General features: G+C 38.3%; 1 protein-coding gene and 1 long non-coding RNA gene across 16 annotated transcripts in view; one reads left to right on the forward strand and one right to left on the reverse strand.

Moving 5' to 3' along the window:
- Nucleotides 1–19,630, forward strand: part of NR6A1 (nuclear receptor subfamily 6 group A member 1) — a 254,728-nt gene that overhangs the window by 123,589 nt on the left and 111,509 nt on the right. For 2 of the 14 annotated variants that reach the window (XM_054689671.1, XM_054689673.1), the window contains exons 3-6: nucleotides 725–759; nucleotides 4,910–5,062; nucleotides 10,601–10,670; nucleotides 11,011–11,076. The exons of 5 other annotated variants lie outside the window; for them this stretch is intronic. In XM_054689671.1, the coding sequence (XP_054545646.1) occupies nucleotides 10,652–10,670; nucleotides 11,011–11,076 (85 nt within the window). In that variant the 5' untranslated portion in view covers nucleotides 725–759; nucleotides 4,910–5,062; nucleotides 10,601–10,651. Of the gene's footprint in view, nucleotide 1; nucleotides 760–4,909; nucleotides 5,063–10,600; nucleotides 10,671–11,010; nucleotides 11,077–19,630 lie in introns of those variants that run through there. 7 more of the 14 variants (XM_054689674.1, XM_054689675.1, XM_037492385.2 and 4 more) reach the window with 7 other exon arrangements.
- The window catches only part of LOC119230856 (uncharacterized), a 57,295-nt gene that overhangs the window by 1,787 nt on the left and 35,878 nt on the right, over nucleotides 1–19,630 (reverse strand). The window contains exons 3-4 of one of the 2 annotated variants that reach the window (XR_005121821.2): nucleotides 14,000–14,107; nucleotides 5,852–5,930 (exon numbers count right to left, since the gene is read on the reverse strand). This is a non-coding gene — a long non-coding RNA (uncharacterized LOC119230856). The remainder of the gene's footprint in view (nucleotides 1–5,851; nucleotides 5,931–13,999; nucleotides 14,108–19,630) is intronic. The other variant, XR_008549736.1, reaches the window with a different exon arrangement.

The following is a 19,630-nucleotide window of genomic DNA, read 5'->3' on the forward strand; positions in this document are numbered from 1 at the left end:
GAATATTCTCTAGTGTTCATGGGCAAGACAGGGATGTGTGTGTCCTTCTCAATGTTTAACTTGGGGTGTCATTGGTAGGCTTTATTTTATTGGACTCAGATTTTATTTTACTTTATAATTCGTTCTCTCGTTTCTAGTTGTGCTTTTTTTTTTCCCTCCTAATATTATTCAGTGGCCAGGATCTAGCCATATTTAGAAAGTTGGTTTGCTGAAAATTTCCATGTAATCCTAATCTCCCTGCCCTGTTTTCTCCCTTTTCTCATGAAACCATCAGTGACAAAAACTGTGTTTTCATTTATGCACACATACAGCTATATATATACTCACAACCATTTCTCTAAAGTATTGACTAGTCTTGGTAAAATTTTTTTCAAAGAAGGATTTTGCTTGTTTTAGATGTTTATAATTGATAACTTTTACACAACAATTTAATTCTTAATCACCCTCTACATTCCTATGATTAAAGTATGAGTGACCATTTCATGGTTTAATTAAATGATGTTTTTCAAGATTATTTATTTCTTGATCATTTATATTTCCAGGGTTCTCAAAATGTGGCCTCCATCATTTTGGGACATTGTTTTAACTATTAGAAATAGATCATGGGAATATCCAATGTGTACAGACCTTATTTTACTGTAATGCCAAAAGATTGAATAATAATTTAGATTGGGAATCCATGAGATCATCTAGAGTTATTTTTCTAGTTCTGGAACTTTCTTAGGGTCATGGGAAGACTGTCACCAATCTTCTGTTGAGGTAAGTGTAAAGTTCACTATCCTGGTTTATATTAGTTTTCTGAGGCTGTTGTGGACCTTCTCACATTTTCACTATACACTTTGTAATATTAATAAACATTCACATTTGTTCAACTAATACTTACTAATTGTGAAACAAAATGAGTCCTACAATGCTTATCAGATACTTGAGAAAAAGATTTTTTTCTACAAATCAGAGGTACCTTGACAACTCGGTACTTATAAATGAGCACACTGTTTTCTTTGTCCTTCATTTAGAAGAAGGGAAAGGTAAATTCTTGAGTTTTGGTCCTTTCTTAGAATAGTTTTTCAACACTAGGAAATTCTCTGTAATCTTTCAGACAGAATTTTACACAAAACATACCAAATAATTAAGAACCCAGTTAAATATTGAGTGTTCTCTGTGCTCTAGGCCCAGTTCTAGTCTCCAGAGATATAAAAATAAGTCTAGTTTCTGCCCTCATATACTTAACAGACTATTAGAAAATATTTCCTTATCCAGAATTATTGAAAAAAAAATTTTTAAACCTCTAATTTAGAACATAGTACCCAATCTTATTCTTCTTTTCTGTATTTAGTGGCAACTGAAAATAGCTCTTGCTTAGCTTACAGAAAAGATCCTTGAGATTCTCATGAAGGTTATTAGTGAAATAGTCTTTTTTTCTGCACAGTGTGTTCTAACTCATTTAACATTTCTGCACAGAATCCCTAGCTAGATCTACATAACTATAGATACCATGAGAAGGTATAGATAGTGGATAATTTTATATGTTAGAATAGAATGGAAATGATCTAAAAATCACTTTTAAATGATACTATATGGGCAGTAGTCTCAATATTGTGAAGTTAATATCTTTCTCCTTGAAGAAATATGGAAAGATCTGATTATTGTAATAAATAGAAATAAAAATTTATCATCTTGGTCTGTACCAATTTTGCGTTTTAAATGAGTGTGCTCAGCCCTGATAAGTAATAGGAAACCTCAAGACTGTGTCTTATGTTAAATGGGTTATAGTTGTTGATAGGTAATTCTATGACTTCTGACTGGGAAGGAATCTCCTGTGTTTAAGTCTTACAAATTTTGTACTTTAGATTGAGAATAGGTATTTCACTGTGATGCATCTTTGGAATTTGGAGGTCACGGTGTCTCCTCTACCTCTGAATTCCGGATAGGGACTGCCTGCTCAGGGCAGGCATACTTGTTTATTTTGGAATAGGAAGTGCCATTGTTGCTGATTACTCATTGTGGTTGGCACTGGTTATAGATAGCAAGTCTGGGACAACCTATGTAATGTGTTGGAACTGGGTGAAGGACTATCCTATTTAAATGACTTTTTAAAAAATAACCTTTTCTGTGATGAGCAAATGGGCAACCATGCTTAGAATACAGGCAGCTGTTCACACTTTGCCTTCCTATGATTCTTGGGCTTCCTGGAGTCCAATGTTATGGCACAGGTTCAGGCTAAGTTCATTTCTACAAGAAACATCTCTGTACCCTGCCCATTTAGCATACGTTAGGGACAAGGGCAGTCAAAGGTCAAGAGAAGTTCAAACAGTATAACCTTTCTGTGCTTCTCTTTTCAAGTAACCCTAGTCTGCCCTGCTCCTCAAGTTTTTCCCTCAGCCATCATGCTTACTGTGTAGCTGTAAAACTCAAGAGAACAAGGACCAACTTGATACAGGGGAAGTTAGAAAATAGAAGTCATTGTTGCTTAAAACAGGAGAAATAATTGATTTATGTTTGGGGGCCAATTAGGCTATAAAACAGGAATAGTAAAGGGACCTGTGACTTTAGGACAGCTACTTGGGGCTCTGATTTCTGTCCTACAGACAAGGGACTCCCCAATAAAGGCTGTAAGCTTTCTAGGCTAAATTATTAATTCCTTTCATGCCTCTCAAGGATTGTAAACAGCACATAATACAGGAAAACAATTGATACTGTTCAGTTATTGGCCAGATAGAGGGTCAAAGGGTAAATAGTTGGATTAGCAACAGCTGTTCTTCCTCCTTAGGCTTTTGTACCTTATTATCTATTTCTGGAGAATGGAAAGTGACAATGCCATTCTGGACTTCTTGGCCTCTAAGTTGATCAATCCATTTCTCTTACAGAATAATTCTACAACTAATTAGAGAATAAATATTGACAATTCACTAACATTGAAAATAGTCGTTTTAATTTGGTTTTCAAAGTTGAAGATGAGTATTCCTATTGGTAGGTGGTAACTATGTTGGATGGTCAAAGGGTATTCTAAGGAAAGTAACTACTAAAGTTAAACAAATAGATTAGAGACTTTTTAGCTAATTTTTTTTGACCAATTGCTTGAGGCTCATGGTGAAGCTTAATTTAAAAAGTAACCTTTGTTTAAATTAATAGAATAATTCATGTCATTGTGGAAAACACCAGAGGAAAATCATAAACATCCCTGGACAAAACATCTGGAAATAACAGGCTATGTCATTCCAATGTGTCTGAGCTTATTTTTTACATAATTTAGGAATTGGAATATATATATAATTTTATCCCCTCCTTTTTTTTTCTCCCTCTGAGCATTACATTGGGAATATTGTCCTGTTATGAAACATTTTTCATCAATATTTTTAATGGCAGGATAATATTCATTGTAAGTAGTTTTACCATGAGTTATTTAACTATTATCCTATTTTGGGGGATTTAGGTTGGTTCCTCTTTTTTCTACCTTATAAATAATGCCACAATGAACATATTTTTGTGTAAATTTTTGGTCTGCGTTTCAGATGAGTCCTTTAACTTTTTGTATAACCAGAACTCTTCTGAATTAAGAGCATGGATTCTGGCTCAAAATTATTTGGGTTCTGTAGTCTTGATTGTTATTTACCTTGTGTGCCTTTAATGTTCTCATCTGTAAGATGGGGACAGTAAAAACTTATTATTTACAGGATTGTTGTATGGATTAAATGTAGTGTTGTGTTATTTAGACCAATGCTTGGCAACTATAAACACTTTTAATTAAGTGTGTGCTATTCTAGTTTGTGTAGTATAAAATTGAAATTCTCAGTCTCTCTGTACTCATGGCCTGTTGTATATTGAATTGAATTTTTTTTTTAATTACGCATACAAGAGCTGGGGTACAGGCCAGAGATGCGGGGAGGGGAGGGTGGTGGTTAGAGGATTCACCAGAGACAGAGTGGGGAACAGAACAGGGAGACTAACTGAAATATACCGCTGAGAGGAGCAGCGGGCGAGTCAGGAGAGGTCTGCTGCGCCATGTGGGTTGCTCCCTTTGCTCCCTGGCTGGCTGGGGATCCAACTCGCGCTGCAGAGGCTACAGATTGCTTCATAGTGCAGTGCTTAACCCCTTGCGCCACTGGGGAGGCCCTTAAATTGTTTCTTAATGACACATGATAAATCATTCCAGATGTTATTTGAAGTTAGTGCTTTAAGTAAATCGTTCTCTTGGAAGAGCAGAGCTCATATACTGCTGCTCATATAGCACTTTGGCCAAGACTGTTCTTTAACATTTGATTGACTGTTAGAGTATTTTGGGTCCCTTCCTCTAACAGCAGGTAATCTCCCAAAAGATCATCTGCTAACCCACTTATTTAAACTCTTTGGAGACTGAAGAAGTTAACTCCTCTGCTTTCTTAAAACGACAGTTTGATTATGTATTTCCTCTTTGGTCAGTAGCAAACTTTTAAGAGAGAGCATGATGAGGAAAAAATGTGTACAAATGAAAAATCTGACAATTACCATTTAAAAAACACTCTGTGGGCCTCCCCAGTGGCGGGTTGAGCACATCGCTGTGAAGCTGTCCGCAGCCTCTGCAGCGTAGGTTCGATTCCCGGCTGGCCAGGGAGAATCCCACATGGCATGGTAGACCTCTCCTGTCGTGCCAACCATTCCCCTCAGCAGTGTATTTCGGTCGTCTGCCTGTTCTGTACCCCGCTCTGTCTCTGGTGAATCCTCTCACCCTCCTGTGCCTCTGGCCTGTACCCCAGCTCTTACATAAAAATATTTAAAAAAAAAAAACCACAACACTCCGTATTTGGGATTCTTTCCGACTCAGACTTTAAAATATATGTATTTATAACTGTTTTCTGCTGTTTAAGGACCTAGATAAATGAGCATTGAAAAAGAAACTTGAAAGTTAGAGTAATCTTTGTCATATTGGTAGATACCCACCAAACAGGGAGCCACGGGTAATGGTAGAATGAATAGACAAGATGAAAACAGACTACGTACGACAGCCTGGCACCATAGCTTACTCTGGCCTTGCATTCAACTATCACATGTTTTGAAATTCCAAGAAGACTGTGGATTTTTCAAGGTACAGAAAAAAAATGTACCCCTCAGCTGAAGTACCTATAAGGTTTGACCTAAAAAATTTCCAGTATTCTGTACCATTTCCTAATGGGTCCAAGTTAGAGAAAGAGCTTAAGGTTGAGTGTTAGAGATCAAGGAAGGAAAGAAAAGGAATATTTATTGGGTATTCTTTGTGTGCTAGGCACTTTGTAATTATTTAGTGGGAATGAGAAGAGTTCTATCACATACAATTATCTAATCCTGTTTGACTTTGTATTACCTAATTTATTGTTCTTTTCTTTATCTCCCATTTCTTATTTTTTCTTTATTATATGTGCCAACTTAAAACACTTCTTGTCCTACAATACTCTGGTTTGGTTAGGATGAGTGACAGAAAACTTGATCAGATGTGGCTTCAGTTACATAATAATAATAGGTAATAGGTAATACATACTAAGTGCTCTGCATGCAATTTTAAAAAAGCATCCATAACCCTGTTTTAAAAGATACAATACTATCTTACAGATTAAAACTCTTGAGGCCTGGAGAAATTAAATAAGTCACCCCAGAGTATACACTGGAGAAGTGTTGGAGACCTCAGGGCTGCTGAACAAATGTTTTAGCTTGTCTCTACTTTGTTGATTGTGACAAGTCTTACATACTAATGAAGAATTTAAGGCATGTAGATATAGATGTAGATATAGACATATGGGACTGTTGTGTATAGAATGATAGAGCCTATATCCTCTGTGTCATTTGGACTTACTTGTGTATATTATAAAGATTTTGGACACAAAGTAGAATAATTAATTACTGTGTAATAAGTCGCCAAAGAGATTTCTTCTGTGACTCAGGTTCACGATTAATCCACTGTTTTTCAGCCAGGTTGTTTCCTGAAACAAATGAAGATAAATTTACAAATTTCTTTGTTTTCCCCTTTAAGTCACCTTTTCTTCAACCACATTCTGTTAGTGATTTAGGTTTTTCTTGTTCATATTACTTCTAAGATCCTGCTTCTAAAACTTAAGCTGAATGTGCTAGATCACTATTAGAGCAAGTCTCTTGATGAAGCCTTTTGCTGGGGAGTTCCCTTCTGATAAGGATTCTTTTGAACCTTGTGGGTGTGGGATGAGATCCAGAGCTTACGGTGAGCTCTCATCCCCTTGACCCCTGCCCTTATTTTAGAGGTTTTTTTCCCCCCTGACATGGTAGGGACTCCCGAGGAGCCAAGAGTTTAAGATTTGTTTACAATTGATGAAAAGATAGTTGCATTCAAAAGCAGTTGTTGGGTCCTTGGATAGTAGTGCATCTCTGCCATTATGCCATTATCTCTGATGGGTGTAGGGAATGCTTGAACATCTGGGTCTGGAGATTTGTAATGGATGACTAGGAAGGAATGAGAAGGGACTTTCAAGCTGGATAGTGTGCTGAAAGTGTTCTTTCCATGGGAGCCATATTGTGGTAACATTTTGAGAGTAGACGCATAGAAGCTGTGGCCGCCCTCTAAATGAGCATGCACTCTCAAGCTTGTCACAGACCCGTATGGCCTCCTGCTTCCTTTTGTTTCTTGCTGGCCTTCTGTAGACATTTGAATTTGCAGCTCTTACACGAAAGGAATGAAACTGTGAGAGCAGATGAAAATGTTAGAAAATGGCAACTATTGTGTGATCGAATTATCTGTCAAAACTGAAAATGTGCAGTTTATTTTTGCAGATTCAAAAGTTTAAATTTAAAATTACGGCTTTAGCAATTCATATGACTAGGTATTTATCATGTAAGAAATGATAGATATACAAAATGTATATTCACAGATACACCTTTCAGCATTTATTATAATAGCAAGGAAAAAAAAGAAAGGGCCAGCACAGAAGCTTATTTAACGTCTTTGGAGGTTAATAGGGGTCTTGTTAATTGGATGGTAGTCATTCATGTACGAGGATTACTAAGGAGAAGACTGATTATTAGTCTGGAAAATGATACACTAAATCGTTGGTTAATGGCAGTATCTGGGTAAATGGGGTTGTGGGGTAAGTTTAATTTTTTTCTGTTTTAATTTGTCTTTAACTAGTGTCTTAGATTAAGAAAAAATACATATTGTTAAAAATCTGGCGCTATATATGTGTGCATATATGTATACACACACACACATATATATAAATAAAAGATATATATTGTTTAAAAATTACGGCTAAGTCTACAAGGCTGTTTGCCAAAGTGAGTCGCCCAGGCTCCACCTTCTCTTTTAGTGCACACATTCTGCATTCAGAATTTACTATCTTGAAATTGCTTTAAGGAAGGGTCTTAATTAGCAGGATTCATCTTGAAGCTCAAGAACAGGGTAATGACCCAGAGCTGCATTTTCAGACTTCTTGTAACTCTGCCTCCATTGACTAATCAATTTAACAAAATTGGCCACCTTTTCAGAGTCAGGCACGACACTGCTGTGTTGTGGAGAATGTAGAGCGCCCTAGTGGCTTCTCATATAAATTGTGCCCTTTGGCAGTTGCAGGGTTACTTTGTTAAGAGTGACCCTAATGGGGCCTCCCCTGGTGGTGCAGGCTGTTGAGCACTGGGCTGTGAAGCCAGCAGGGGTCCCACATGGCGCAGCAGACCTCTCCTGTCTCACCCGCTGCTCCCCTCAGCAGTGTATTTCATCAGTCTGCCTGTTCTGTTCCCCACTCTGTCTCTGGTGAATCCTCTCAGCCTCCTGTGCAACTGGCCTGTGCCCCAGTTCTTGTATAAATAAATAAATTTTTTTTTTTTTTTTAAAAGAGTGACCCTGATGGGAAAGAGAGAGCATGGTACAGGGCATCTGAGAGTTTGCATCTCAGGTCTTGTCACTTCTTTGCTGAGTGACCGTAGGCAGTCTGTGAAGCGCAGTTTCTTCAGTCCATAAAGCAGTAAAATCACTGTTGGGAGGTTATCTTAAAATGTAAGTGGGATCATATATGTGAGTTGCATAGTATTTAACTGCTCTAGTCTTTCCTGCATGTTTCTCCTGTGCTGAAATACATGATAAAGGATTTCTAGGTTTTTTGATTAATATTTAGTGAGTTTTACTGCATGCTAATGGCTTTAAAACATCTCATTTTTTCCCGTGGGAAGTTTGTGAGGTTGTTCTTAACTCTTGTTCTGCCCATTTAACAGTGTGGGAAACTGGTAGTTTAACACTTGCCAAGGTCACACAGCTGGTAAGTGGCAGAACTGGAAAAACTGTGATCCCAAAGCCTTTTTATCTCTTTTAAAGTAGTGGTGTGAGGGGCCTCCCTGGTGGCATAGGGGTTAAGGACAGCGCTGTCAAGCTATCGCTAGCCTCTGCAGCATGAGTTTGAATCCTGGCCAGCCAGGTAGCAGCCCACATGGCGCAGCAGACCTCTCCTGCCTCACCCGTTGCTCCCCTCAGCAGTGTATTTTGGTTTGTCTACCTGTTCTGCTCCCCACTCTGTCTCTCGTGAGTCCTCTCACCCCCTGCACCTGTGGCCTGTAGCCCAGTTCTTGTATGCATAAATAAATAAATCTTAAAAAAAATAGTGGTGCAATTGACATGCAGATTTTAAGTAAAAGGTTCAAGAACTTTTCACAAATTCATGCCCCTTTGTATAATCATTGTTCCATCAAAATACAGAGAATATTGCCATCCCTTCTTCCCAGGAGCAGTAACTTCTGACTTCTGTTATGATAGATTAGTTTTGTTTCTTTGAAAATATATAAATGGACTCATACAACGTATGCTCTTTTGTGTTGGTGTTTTTCAGCCTAATAGACTCATTCATGTTGTTGGAGGTGTTAGTTCATTCCTTTGTATTGCTGAATAGCATTCCATTGTACTTTATTCACCTGTTGATATTGGATTCTTTCTAATTTCTGACTATTATGAATAAAGCATCTATGAAAATTCTTACACAATTATTTTCTGAATGTATGTTTTTATTTCTTTTCTACATAACTAAGAATTGGGTCAAATGGTAGATGTGTGTTAATAAACTTTTTATGAAATTCCTGGTTTTCTAAAATTTTTTTTTTCTTTTATGTTTAATGCTTTTTGTGTTCATTATAAGAAATCTTGGCCTCACCTGAGGTTGCAGGGGGATTCTACCATCTTTTCTACAGAAATGTTTTTGTTTTAGTTTTTACATTTATGTTTATAACCTGTCTCAGATTATTGTTATATTATTTTTAGGTATAGTATGAAATAGGAGTCAGTCTTTTTACGTGGCTATTATTTGTTTCAGCACCATAAGTTGAAAAGACTTTCTGCATTGAATTTTTGATGCAGTTGTTGAAAAATTATTTGACCTTGATGAATCTACTTGTCGGCTGTGTTCTCCGCCATTACTCTATAATTTCACCAACACTTCAGTGTCTTCATTTCAGTAGCATTATAATGAATCTTAAAGTCAGGTAGTATTAATTCTCTAACTCCACGCTTCCTTTTCAGAGATATTTTGCCTATTTGGGGTTTTGTTTCCTTTTTTTATAGATTCATTGTGTCTGCTTTTTTTTTTTTTTTAATAAACAAAAAAGCCTGTGGAAATTTTGATTGGATTGGATTTGGAAAGGATTGTTGTCTTAGAATTGTCTTCTAAATACATGATTTCAGTGTATCTTTCCCCTTATTTAGGACTTCTTAATTCTTTTGCAGAAATGTTTTTCAAAGACAAGTGTTGAAATCTTGTACTTCTTTCTTTAAATTTATCCCTATGTCTGTCTTTGTGTCAGTACCACATTCTTTGATTACCATAGCTTCGTATGGTAAGTTTTGAAATCAGGAGGCTATGTTTTTTCGGTTTTCCTTTTTCATCTTGATGAAGTTCCTTTGATTTCCTAATTTGCCATGAGTTTTTTTTTTTTTTTTTTTAATCATGAATGGTACCAAATTTTTTGAATTCTGCTTCTGCATGTTTAGATATTTGGGCAGTTAATATTGTGAATAATGCTGCTTTATTTTTGAACCAGTGTTGCAATCCTGGGCTGAATCTTATGTAGTCATGATGTATTATCATTTTTGTATGTTGCTGATTTCAACTTGGATATCTCTTATTAGGGGTTTTTGCTATATCCTTAACCCCATGCCTTACTGCCTCCAAAAGATTTTTTTTTTAAAGATTTATTTATTTATGCATACAAGAGCTGGGGTGCAGGGCAGAAGTTTGGGGAGTGAGAGCATTCACCAGAGACAGAGTGGGGAACAGAACAGGCAGACCGACCTAAGCACACTGTTGAAGGGAGCAGCAGGCGAGTCTGGAGAGTTCTGCTGCGCCATGTGGGTTGCTCCCTGGCTGGCCGGGAATTGAACTCGTGCTGTAGAGGCTGCGGACTGCTTCATAGTGCCACCAGGGAGGCCCCCCCTCCAAAAGATTTTTATTTAACTCATTCCCTTTTATTGTAATTGTGTGAATCTTAACTAGTTTTATGTGTAGTGAAAACCCAGTTGGTTTTCTAGATTGGTTTATTTAGGAGCTCTCCTACTTCACATTTGAGGTCTCCATCTAGTGGTCTTTTCTGGAAGCAGAGGTGAGAACCTATGATAATGCATTAAAGTTCATTCCCATTTACCCACTAGGTGGCAACAGGCCCTAGCTGAAGCGCCTAGAGGGAGGAATCAGACTGAAAAATGGAAGAAAACTATGCTTGTAAAACTCATAAACAAAATGGAAATTTTTTTTCTCACAATTAATGCTAGTAGGCCCCAAAATATGGGGAAAGGAGTGCTTTTAGTTCTTTCTCAGAGCATGTTTTAAACTAATCACAGATACATGGGAATCAGTTTTATTGCTTACCTTCCCTTGTTACTCAAACTTTCTGTGGTTTATTCAGTGACTAGCCAGTCACTTTTCTTTAAATATGGGTGTGGGGGGGGTGTGATGTGAGGGGGAGGGTTATAGAGTAAAACCTTATAAAAAGGGATCTGAGTTTGGGAGTTGGGGTCAAGAACATTTTCTTATATTCAAGAATTGAAAAATCTACTTCCAGGGAAACTTCAGGAAGAGGCATTAATGACTTCATGCTGTCCCTTGGATCTGAGACTCCTTTCCTTTGGTATGAAGAAAAGAATTTTTATGAATGTGTTACAGTTTAAGGGGTGGGTTTTCCTTATGAAAATAGAAATTGGGGGAGCTGAGAATTTTCTGGACAAGGAATTAAGATAATGGTGAATAAAGATCAGTAAAGGGAATGTGAGAATCCATGATACCATATCATTCATATTTGAGACATAAGGATTCTATTGATGTAATACCCATCATTATACATAGTTTGTATTAAACTAGATTGGAAATGATGATGCCAAAAGAGCCATAATTAAAGATTAAAAAGAAAAAATAGCAGCATTTGAAAACTATCACTAATTCCTTCAACAGTAATAATGGAATTCTTCTGAGAACTGTAGTAGGATCATTGCAACATTGTCACCCATTTTGTGATAGCCAGACTTCTATTTAGAGTACTAGAGTCTCTTATTAATTTTAGTGTATAAATACTAAATTTGTTCGCAGTCAATTTACAAGTTACTTACAAGTAGTAATTTATAAGATGTATGAATGTTGGATTAATTTACCAGGAGGAGCCTTTAGGTTGATACCTTGAGAATCTTGGAGAGGGAGGAGAAGTTAGGGGGAAAAAACCAAACCAGAAGTTAGCTGGAATGAGGCTTAATGCAGTAGGCTTTTGGAGCTAGGTGAAAGAAAAGGATATTATTCTGTGACTTTTAGCAAAAGTGTGTGTGTGTATGTATGTGGTCACTTGGTATGCACATATATTTATAATAGCTCTAATATGTTGATAGGCTTATTGTTTATTATGTGATTAGGTCTTTTGACAGGATTATTTATTGCTATGTGAGTCTCACACCAAATGCTGGTATCTGGGATATGTAGACTAGATGCAAGGGAGGAAAGCTAGAGGCGATCACTGAAGTAGTTGGAAGGAACAGAGATACCCCCTGCCCTCCAATCTAGTTTAAAATGGAGACATTGGTGGGAAATACAAGCTTTCCTTGGGGCCTGAGGACACTGTGAGGGGAGCAGCGGGCGAGGCAGGAGAGTTCTGCTACACCATGTGGGTTTCTCCCTGGCCAGCTGGGAATTGAACCCGTGCAGAAGAGGCTGTGGACATCTTCACAGCGTGGTGCTCAACCTGCTGCGCCACCAGGAAGGCCCTACTTTTTTATTTTTTTTTTTAAGATTTATTTATTTATGCATACAAGAACTGGGGTATAGGCCAGAGTTGTGGGGGGTAAGAGGATTCACCCGACAGAGTGGGGAACAGAACAGACAGACTGAAATACACTATAGAGGGGAGCAGTGGGCAAGACAGGAGAGGTCTGCTGTGCTATGTGGGTAGCTCCCCGGCTGGCTGGAGATCGAACTTATGCTGAGGAGGCTGCGGACAGCTTCACAGTGCTGTGCTTAACCCCTAGCGCCACCAGGGAGGCCCCAATTACTTTTGACAGAGATGTCAAGACAGTAGTAGGGGAAAGAATAGTTTTTTTCCCAACAGTGGATGCTGGGAAAATTGTATAGGAAAACAAAAGCCACCTCAGGCTTTAATTTAGACTAGACACAAAAATTAATTAAAAGTGGATCATACAATTAAATCTAAAAGTACAAAATGTCTTGACTACTTTTGTGACCTTGGGTTAGGTAGTGATTTCCTAGATGTGACACCAATGACAGGAACCATAAAAGAAAAGTTGATAAATGACTTCATTAAAATATACAACTGGGCCTTCCCAGGTGGTGCAGCGGGTTGAGCGCAGTCCTGTGAAGCTGTCCGTAGCCTCTGCAGCACAGGTTCAATTCCCGGCCGGCCAGGGAGATTCCCACATGGCACAGCAGACCTCTCCTGTCTTTCCTGCTGCTCCCCTCAGCAGTGCTTTCGGCCTATCTGCCTGTTCTGCTCCCCGCTTTGTCTCTGGTGAATCCTCTCACTCTCCCACGCCTCTGGCCTGTACCTCAGCTATTGTATAAAAAAAAAAAACTTTAAAAAATTAAAAAAAAATAAAATATACAAGTTTTGCACTTCAGAAGACATAATTAAGAATATGACAAGACATGCTATAGGCTGAGAAAACATTTGTGTATCTGATATGAGTATCCCAAATATATAAAGAATTCTTACAATGCAGGCAGAAGACAATCTGATTTTTTAAAATGGACAAAAAACATATTGTATGAACCCACTTTTATATAAGATATCTAGAATAGAATAGGCAAATTCATAGAGACAGAGAATGGAATAGAGAGGTTACTAGAGGAAGTGGGGAAATATATCGTTATTGTTTAAATGGCACAAAGTTTTTGTTAAGAATTAATAGAAAGTTCTGGAAATATAGTGGTCATGGTTGTGAATTTAATGTTATGGAAATGTACACCTAAAATGGTAAATTTTGTGTTGTTTATTTTACCACAAGAAAGTAAATGAAAGACAATTTAAAACATGTGACAGAGGGGGCCTCCCTGATGGCACAAGGATTACGATGCAACCTATGAAGCAATCCGCAGCCACTGCAGCACGAGTTTGATTCTCAGCCAGCCAGGGAGCTACCCACATGATGCAGCAGACTTCTCATGTCTCGCCTGCTGCTCCCCTCAGCAGTGTACTTCAGTCAGTCTGCCTGTTCTGCTCCCCACTCTGTTTCTGGTGAGTCCTCTCACCCCCCACACCTCTGGCCTGTACCCCAGTTCTTGTATGAGTAAATAAATAATCTTTAAAAAAAAATACATATGATAGAGACTTGAACAGACATTTCATCACACAGAAAGATTCTCATTATAATTAATGATTAGCAGAATGCAAGTTAAAATCATAGTCAATTTCCATTGTGTGCCCCCAGGAATTACTATAGTCAGAAGGCTATAAAAAAAGTTCTTACAAATGTGAGAATTGCTATGGGAATATAAAATGATATAGACACTTTGGAAACCAATTTGACAATTTAATAAAAAGTTAAACATAAACTTACCATATGGTGCAATAATTCCACTCTGCAGGTATCTACCCAAAATATAACTTGTCCACACAAAGACTTGCATTGACTGTTCATAGCAGCATTATTTACAATAGCCAAAATCTGGAAACAATGCAAATGTCCATCCATCAGCAAGTGAATGGATAAACAGAATGTGGAATATTCATTTAATAGAATGCTATTTAACAGTAAAAACAAACTGGTACATGATATCATGTGGATAAATGTCAAAAACATAATGCTATGTGAAAGAACCTGGACTCAAAAGGTTACATATTGTGTGTCCAGGTATATGAGATTTCCAGAAACGGCAAACTTAAAGATCAGAAAACACATCAGAGGTTGTCTAGGGCTTAGGGTAGGAATGGAGATTTATGGGGTGATGAAATGTAAAATTGAATTGAGGTGAAAATTGCACAACTTTATAAATGAATGAAGTCATTGAATTGTACACTTAAAATGGATTAATTTTATGATACAGAAATTATGCCTAAATAACACTTTAAAAAAAAATAAGATTGACTGGAAAGGAGAAGGCTTCTGGATAAAATGGTTTAACATCATCAGTCAGATGATGCCCAATTGGTGATTTTATGATTTCTCTCTTTTGTCTTTAACTTGGAAGCCTGTACTCTTCTCTCAAATCCTTACCTTGTGCGCTGCCCTTTTCCCAAGGAAAAGGACCATTTCCTTGTTTGAGAGACTAACTCAGGTGTTTGGAGATGTTTGGCTGTGAATGATGGACCTCCAGGCTGATGAAACATACATGGAAAAATGCCTTCTTTCAATCCCAGGTTATGGACTAACACTAACTAGACATCTTGTAAACATATGTTGTTGGTTGACAATTAGGTGAGAGTTTGGGGGTTAAGAGAATTTTGTGTACTGAAGATAGAGCATCCATGACTGCTACCACCAAAGATGAGGATGCTTTGGGCTGTACTGCTGTGTGCTTTTTTTGCAGCACACAATTTTAAGTGTATTCTTACTAAGGCCTAATAATCTTGTGAGTGGGTGAGGTATTCTTAGTTCTCCCTTTACAGAGAAGTAAGGCTTAAAAGGGGAGCTAACCTGTCCAAAGGCATACCAACATGGCAGAACAGGACTTTAAATTCATATTTTCTGACTTCATGCCCCAAGTCATTTTGTCTATACTCTCCTGTTCTTGCCTCAACTATTTATTTGGGAAGAGAAGAGAAAGGGGCTTGTAGTTTGATAGGATTGCATGTGTTTTCAGTAGATTTAGTTAGTAGACTAAAGAAAGGGAGATCAATTTGGGCACAGTATAAGTACAGGGGTTCTATAGCAAGTGTAATCAAGATAGGTTTGTTCTTGTATCTGGTAACTATTAAAATTATCCCTGAATGGAATTGTAATTCATGGTGGATGGCTTGATGGTATTTTGTGTTTGGTTTACTTCCTATCTTATAATGATAATTCATGCTAGAAATCATAAGAAAATTTGTTTGACAACTTTGAGTGTCTACTCCATGCCAGACCATTTCCAAGACATGGAATCCCAAGGTCCAGTTGGATCTTTTTTTTTTTTTAAAGATTTATTTATTTATTTATACAAGCACTGGGTATAGTCAGAAGCGCAGGAGGGTGAGAGAATTCACCAGAGCCAGAGCGGGGAGCAGAGCAGGCAGAAAGAACGAACTACACTGCTGAGGGGAGCAGCGGGCAACAGGAAAGGTCTGCTTGCCATGTGGGACCCTCCTCCGTTGGCCGGGGAGCAGCCTGGGATCGAACTGGCGCTGCAGAGACTGCGGGCAGCTTAGCAACCCAGCGCTCAACTGCTGCGCCACCGGGGAGGCCCCAGTTGGATCTTTTTAAGATACAGCCTGAGAGAAGATCAGGAATAAGTTGGTATTTTCATTCTCTGAGGCTGATGTCTTCACCCTCCATAGTGACCACTTCCACCATATGCTTGGAACCCGTGATTTTCTTATCCCTGCAGCTGTGCTTTCTAAAGATCCCTTTCCTTAATGAAAATACTCCAGTTTTCTTGTTTTTCCAGTGTGGATTCTTCCATCTGCCTTTTAGCCAAGCATAGGTAAATATTACATCTAAAGAAACCCTTGCTTTAAAAAAAAAAAAAAAAGACATGGCCTCTCCTGGTAGCGCAGGCAGTTAAGCGCCGCACTGTGAAGCTTGTCCAGAGCCTCTGCAGCGTGGGTTCGATCCCAGCCGGCTGGTGAGAATCCCACATGGCGAAGCAGACCTCTCCTGTCTCGCCAGCTTCTCCCCTCGGCAGTGTATTTCTTCAGTCTTCCTGTTCTGTTCCCCACTCTGTCTCTGGTGAATTCTCTCACCCTCCCATATATCTGGCCTGTGTCCCGGTTCTTATATAAAAATAAATAAATCTTTAAAAAATATTTATAAAAAAAAAAAAGTAAGACATTTAAAAAATATTTTTTTCTTAATTGTTGAAATGACTCTTTGAAAACACAGAGGAGTTATACATAATAAACATAAAAGTCACCTTTAGTTCTACAACTTTGAGATTATCACCTGTTTGTGTTTTTGCTTCCAGTCTGTTTGAACTTGGAGTCTGCTTTTTAACGCCTGTCAGCCAGTGAATTACACATCTGGACACACACACACAGATGTTAGTATTTTGTCATGTCAAACTCTGTGAAACATTTTTATGTATATTCTTAGACCTCAAGTAGCCCAATGAAACAAATGTGATCACATCTCCCATTTACAGATGACACAGCTTCGAAGGGAAATTAACTTGTTTAGGTTCACATAGTTAATAAGTACTGGGGATGACACTTTACATGCATTTAGACCAAACTTTTCACCACTCCACCTTTTTGGAAATTTATTTTCATCCATGACTATTACTCCAAAATACTCAGTAATTTTTTTAAAAGATTTTTTATTTATGCATACAAGAGCTAGGGTGCAGGCCAGAGATGCGGGGGGTATGAGCATTCACCAGAGACTGAGTTGAGTGGGGAGCAGCACAGGCAGATGTACTGAAGTACACTGCTGAGGGGAGCAGCAGGAGAGACGGGAGAGGCCATGTGGGCTCCCTGGCGGGGGATTGAACTTGTGTGGCAGTGGCTGTGGCTAGCTTCGTAGTGCTGCACTTTGACCCCTTGTACCAATACTCAGTAATTTTGTTTCTGTTTTCTTCTCTGGCCTTGTTTCATGATTTTTCCATTTCTATGTGCTTTAACCTGGTTTTCAGTTTTGTAAAAACAATATGCCCCTTTGGCCTGTACACATGTTCTTTCTGTATGTTCTTTCTGCTTGGAATGTTCAACCCCCTGTCTCATCTCCAAGGCAATTATATTTATCCTTCAAGTATTCACTTAAATTTCACTTCTTTGGAGTCACTTCCCAGACCTTTTTCACCCTTATATTATTTGCTCTCATATTACCTTGTTTTCTCTTTTGAGAACTTCTCATGCTTGGGATTATTTGGTCATTAGAATTTGACCTGCCTTTTTTGCTATGTATTTTTCATCCCCTTCATCTTTTCTGGTTTCTTTTTTTTTTTTTTTTAATATTTATTTGTATTTATGCATATAAGAACTGGGGTGTAGGCCAGAGGTGTGGGGGTGTGTGTGAGAGGATTCACCAGAGACAGAGTGGGGAACAGAAGAGGTGGATTGACTGAATTATACTGCTGAGGGAAGCAGTGGGTGAGACAGGAGAGGTCCGCTGCGCCATGTGGGTCAGCTCCCTGGCTAGGGATCTTGCATGCTGCAGTGGCTGTAGATAGCTTGATGGCACTGAGATTTAACCCCTTTGCCACCAGGAAGGACCTCCTTTTCTGGTTTTGATTGCAGTCCTGATGCCTGTTTTGTGTTCGGTAACTTTGTTTCTTTCTGTTCTTAGCTCATTCCCTCTCAGATTCATGTTTGTAAATCACAAGTGTATATGCTCCCTTCAAAAAATGTACTCCTTTCTTCCAATATGCTCATTTTTAGTCCACTCCAGATTTCTGATGTAGTTAAGAGAGGTCGACACCAATTCTTCACTCCTTGTTGTCTTTTCTGATTGAGCCAGTCCCTTGGAAGATGGATTTGGTCTGTTGACTTGAAAAATGGCTACATATTTTAAGTGAAGAAAAGTGTACAAGAGCATTGTGTATACTTGGCGACATTTTCTTTAACTATAAATACATGTATTTTAAGTATTGCTAAAATGTCTGGGGGCATATATACTGAACAGAATGATGAGGAAGGGGCCAACTGGTGGGCTTTGGTATTCTCTTTTTTACGAAATTTTCAGTGACTGCATAATACTAGGTGAACATAATTCTATTTTGAAAAACAAGAAAAGTAAAAATGCCCTTTAAAAATAACCCTTTTTAGTCTTTCCATTCTTGCTGCCTTGATTTTGAGCTTAGCTTAGCTTTTTTTTTTTTCCTTTCCCCTCCCTTTTAGATCTTTTTCTTCCTACTTATCTTGGCAAATCTTTCCAAAGAATTGCTTTCATTATCTTTTAGAGCTCAGCACTTGAAATGGCTCCCTGTTACATGAATTCTACATTTTTTACTAACTCATGAGACCTTTTGTAATTTGTCTGTTTACCTTTTCAGTGCTGCTTTTCATGACTCCTTGTCATGATTTTTGTAGTATGTGCCATTATTTTCTGTTGCAGGTGTTCATATACAGTTTCATCTGTATAAGACACCCTTAAACTCACATAATTGTCTCCCTTACTGTAGCACTTAGTTACCCAAGAGAAAATGCATAGGATTTTGGTTGCTGAAATACATACTTTTTTACTGGCATATTTAAAGATTGCTAGTTCTCTGTGTACATAAATGGCATACTTATTTAGGTGTACATTTTTCAAAGAACTTGTTAGACATTCTTTTCTGATGTTTTCAGAAAATTTGGAAATAATGGATGGTTGAAAATAAATGCCCAGAATGTATGACATTCTTCAAACTGTGGATTTCCTCTTGTGTGTCCACAAGTATGAAGGAAAGAAAACCTTTTGATTTCTGTAAAGACTTCTTTTTTTTTTTTTTTTAAAGATTTATTTTTATTTATTTATACAAGCACTGGGTACAGTCAGAAGCGCGGGAGGGTGAGAGAATTCACCAGAGCCAGAGCGGGGAGTAGAGCAGGCAGAAGGACCAAGGCACACTGCTGAGGGGAGCAGCAGGCGGCAGGAGGGGTCTGCGCGCCATGTGGGACCCTCTTCCAGTGGATGGGGAACAGCTGGGGATTGAACCGGTGCTGCAGAAGCTGTGGGCAGCTTCGTAACCCAGCGCTCAACCGCTGCGCCACCCGGGAGGCCCCTATAAAGACTTCTTTGGGAGAACAATCACCTGAATTTATCTTTGTTCATTCATTAGGTTCTGTAGGTAGGTATTAGTTTTTGAGAGAGCACAAACTCAAATGTGTCTGTTTCTATGAAACATCAGACACAATTTGGTATGTGTTTGGTTCCCACACTATGGTGCAAAGTTTCATGTACTCCAAAGATTCTCAGCAGCAATATAAGTATGGCTATATCTGTCTGTAATGAAGAGAATGGCAGTTTCAGATGGTGACAGAAAAGTTTGAATAAAAGTTAAAAAGGAGGTGACCTGAAGTGTAGTGGTTGGAAACGGGTGTTAAGTTGGTGTACTTGGTTTGTTTTTTTTTGCTT

This window comes from Talpa occidentalis, unplaced genomic scaffold (genome assembly GCF_014898055.3).
Source record: "Talpa occidentalis isolate TD23 unplaced genomic scaffold, MPIMG_talOcc4v2.1 talOcc4.7, whole genome shotgun sequence".
Taxonomy (NCBI): domain Eukaryota; kingdom Metazoa; phylum Chordata; class Mammalia; order Eulipotyphla; family Talpidae; genus Talpa; species Talpa occidentalis.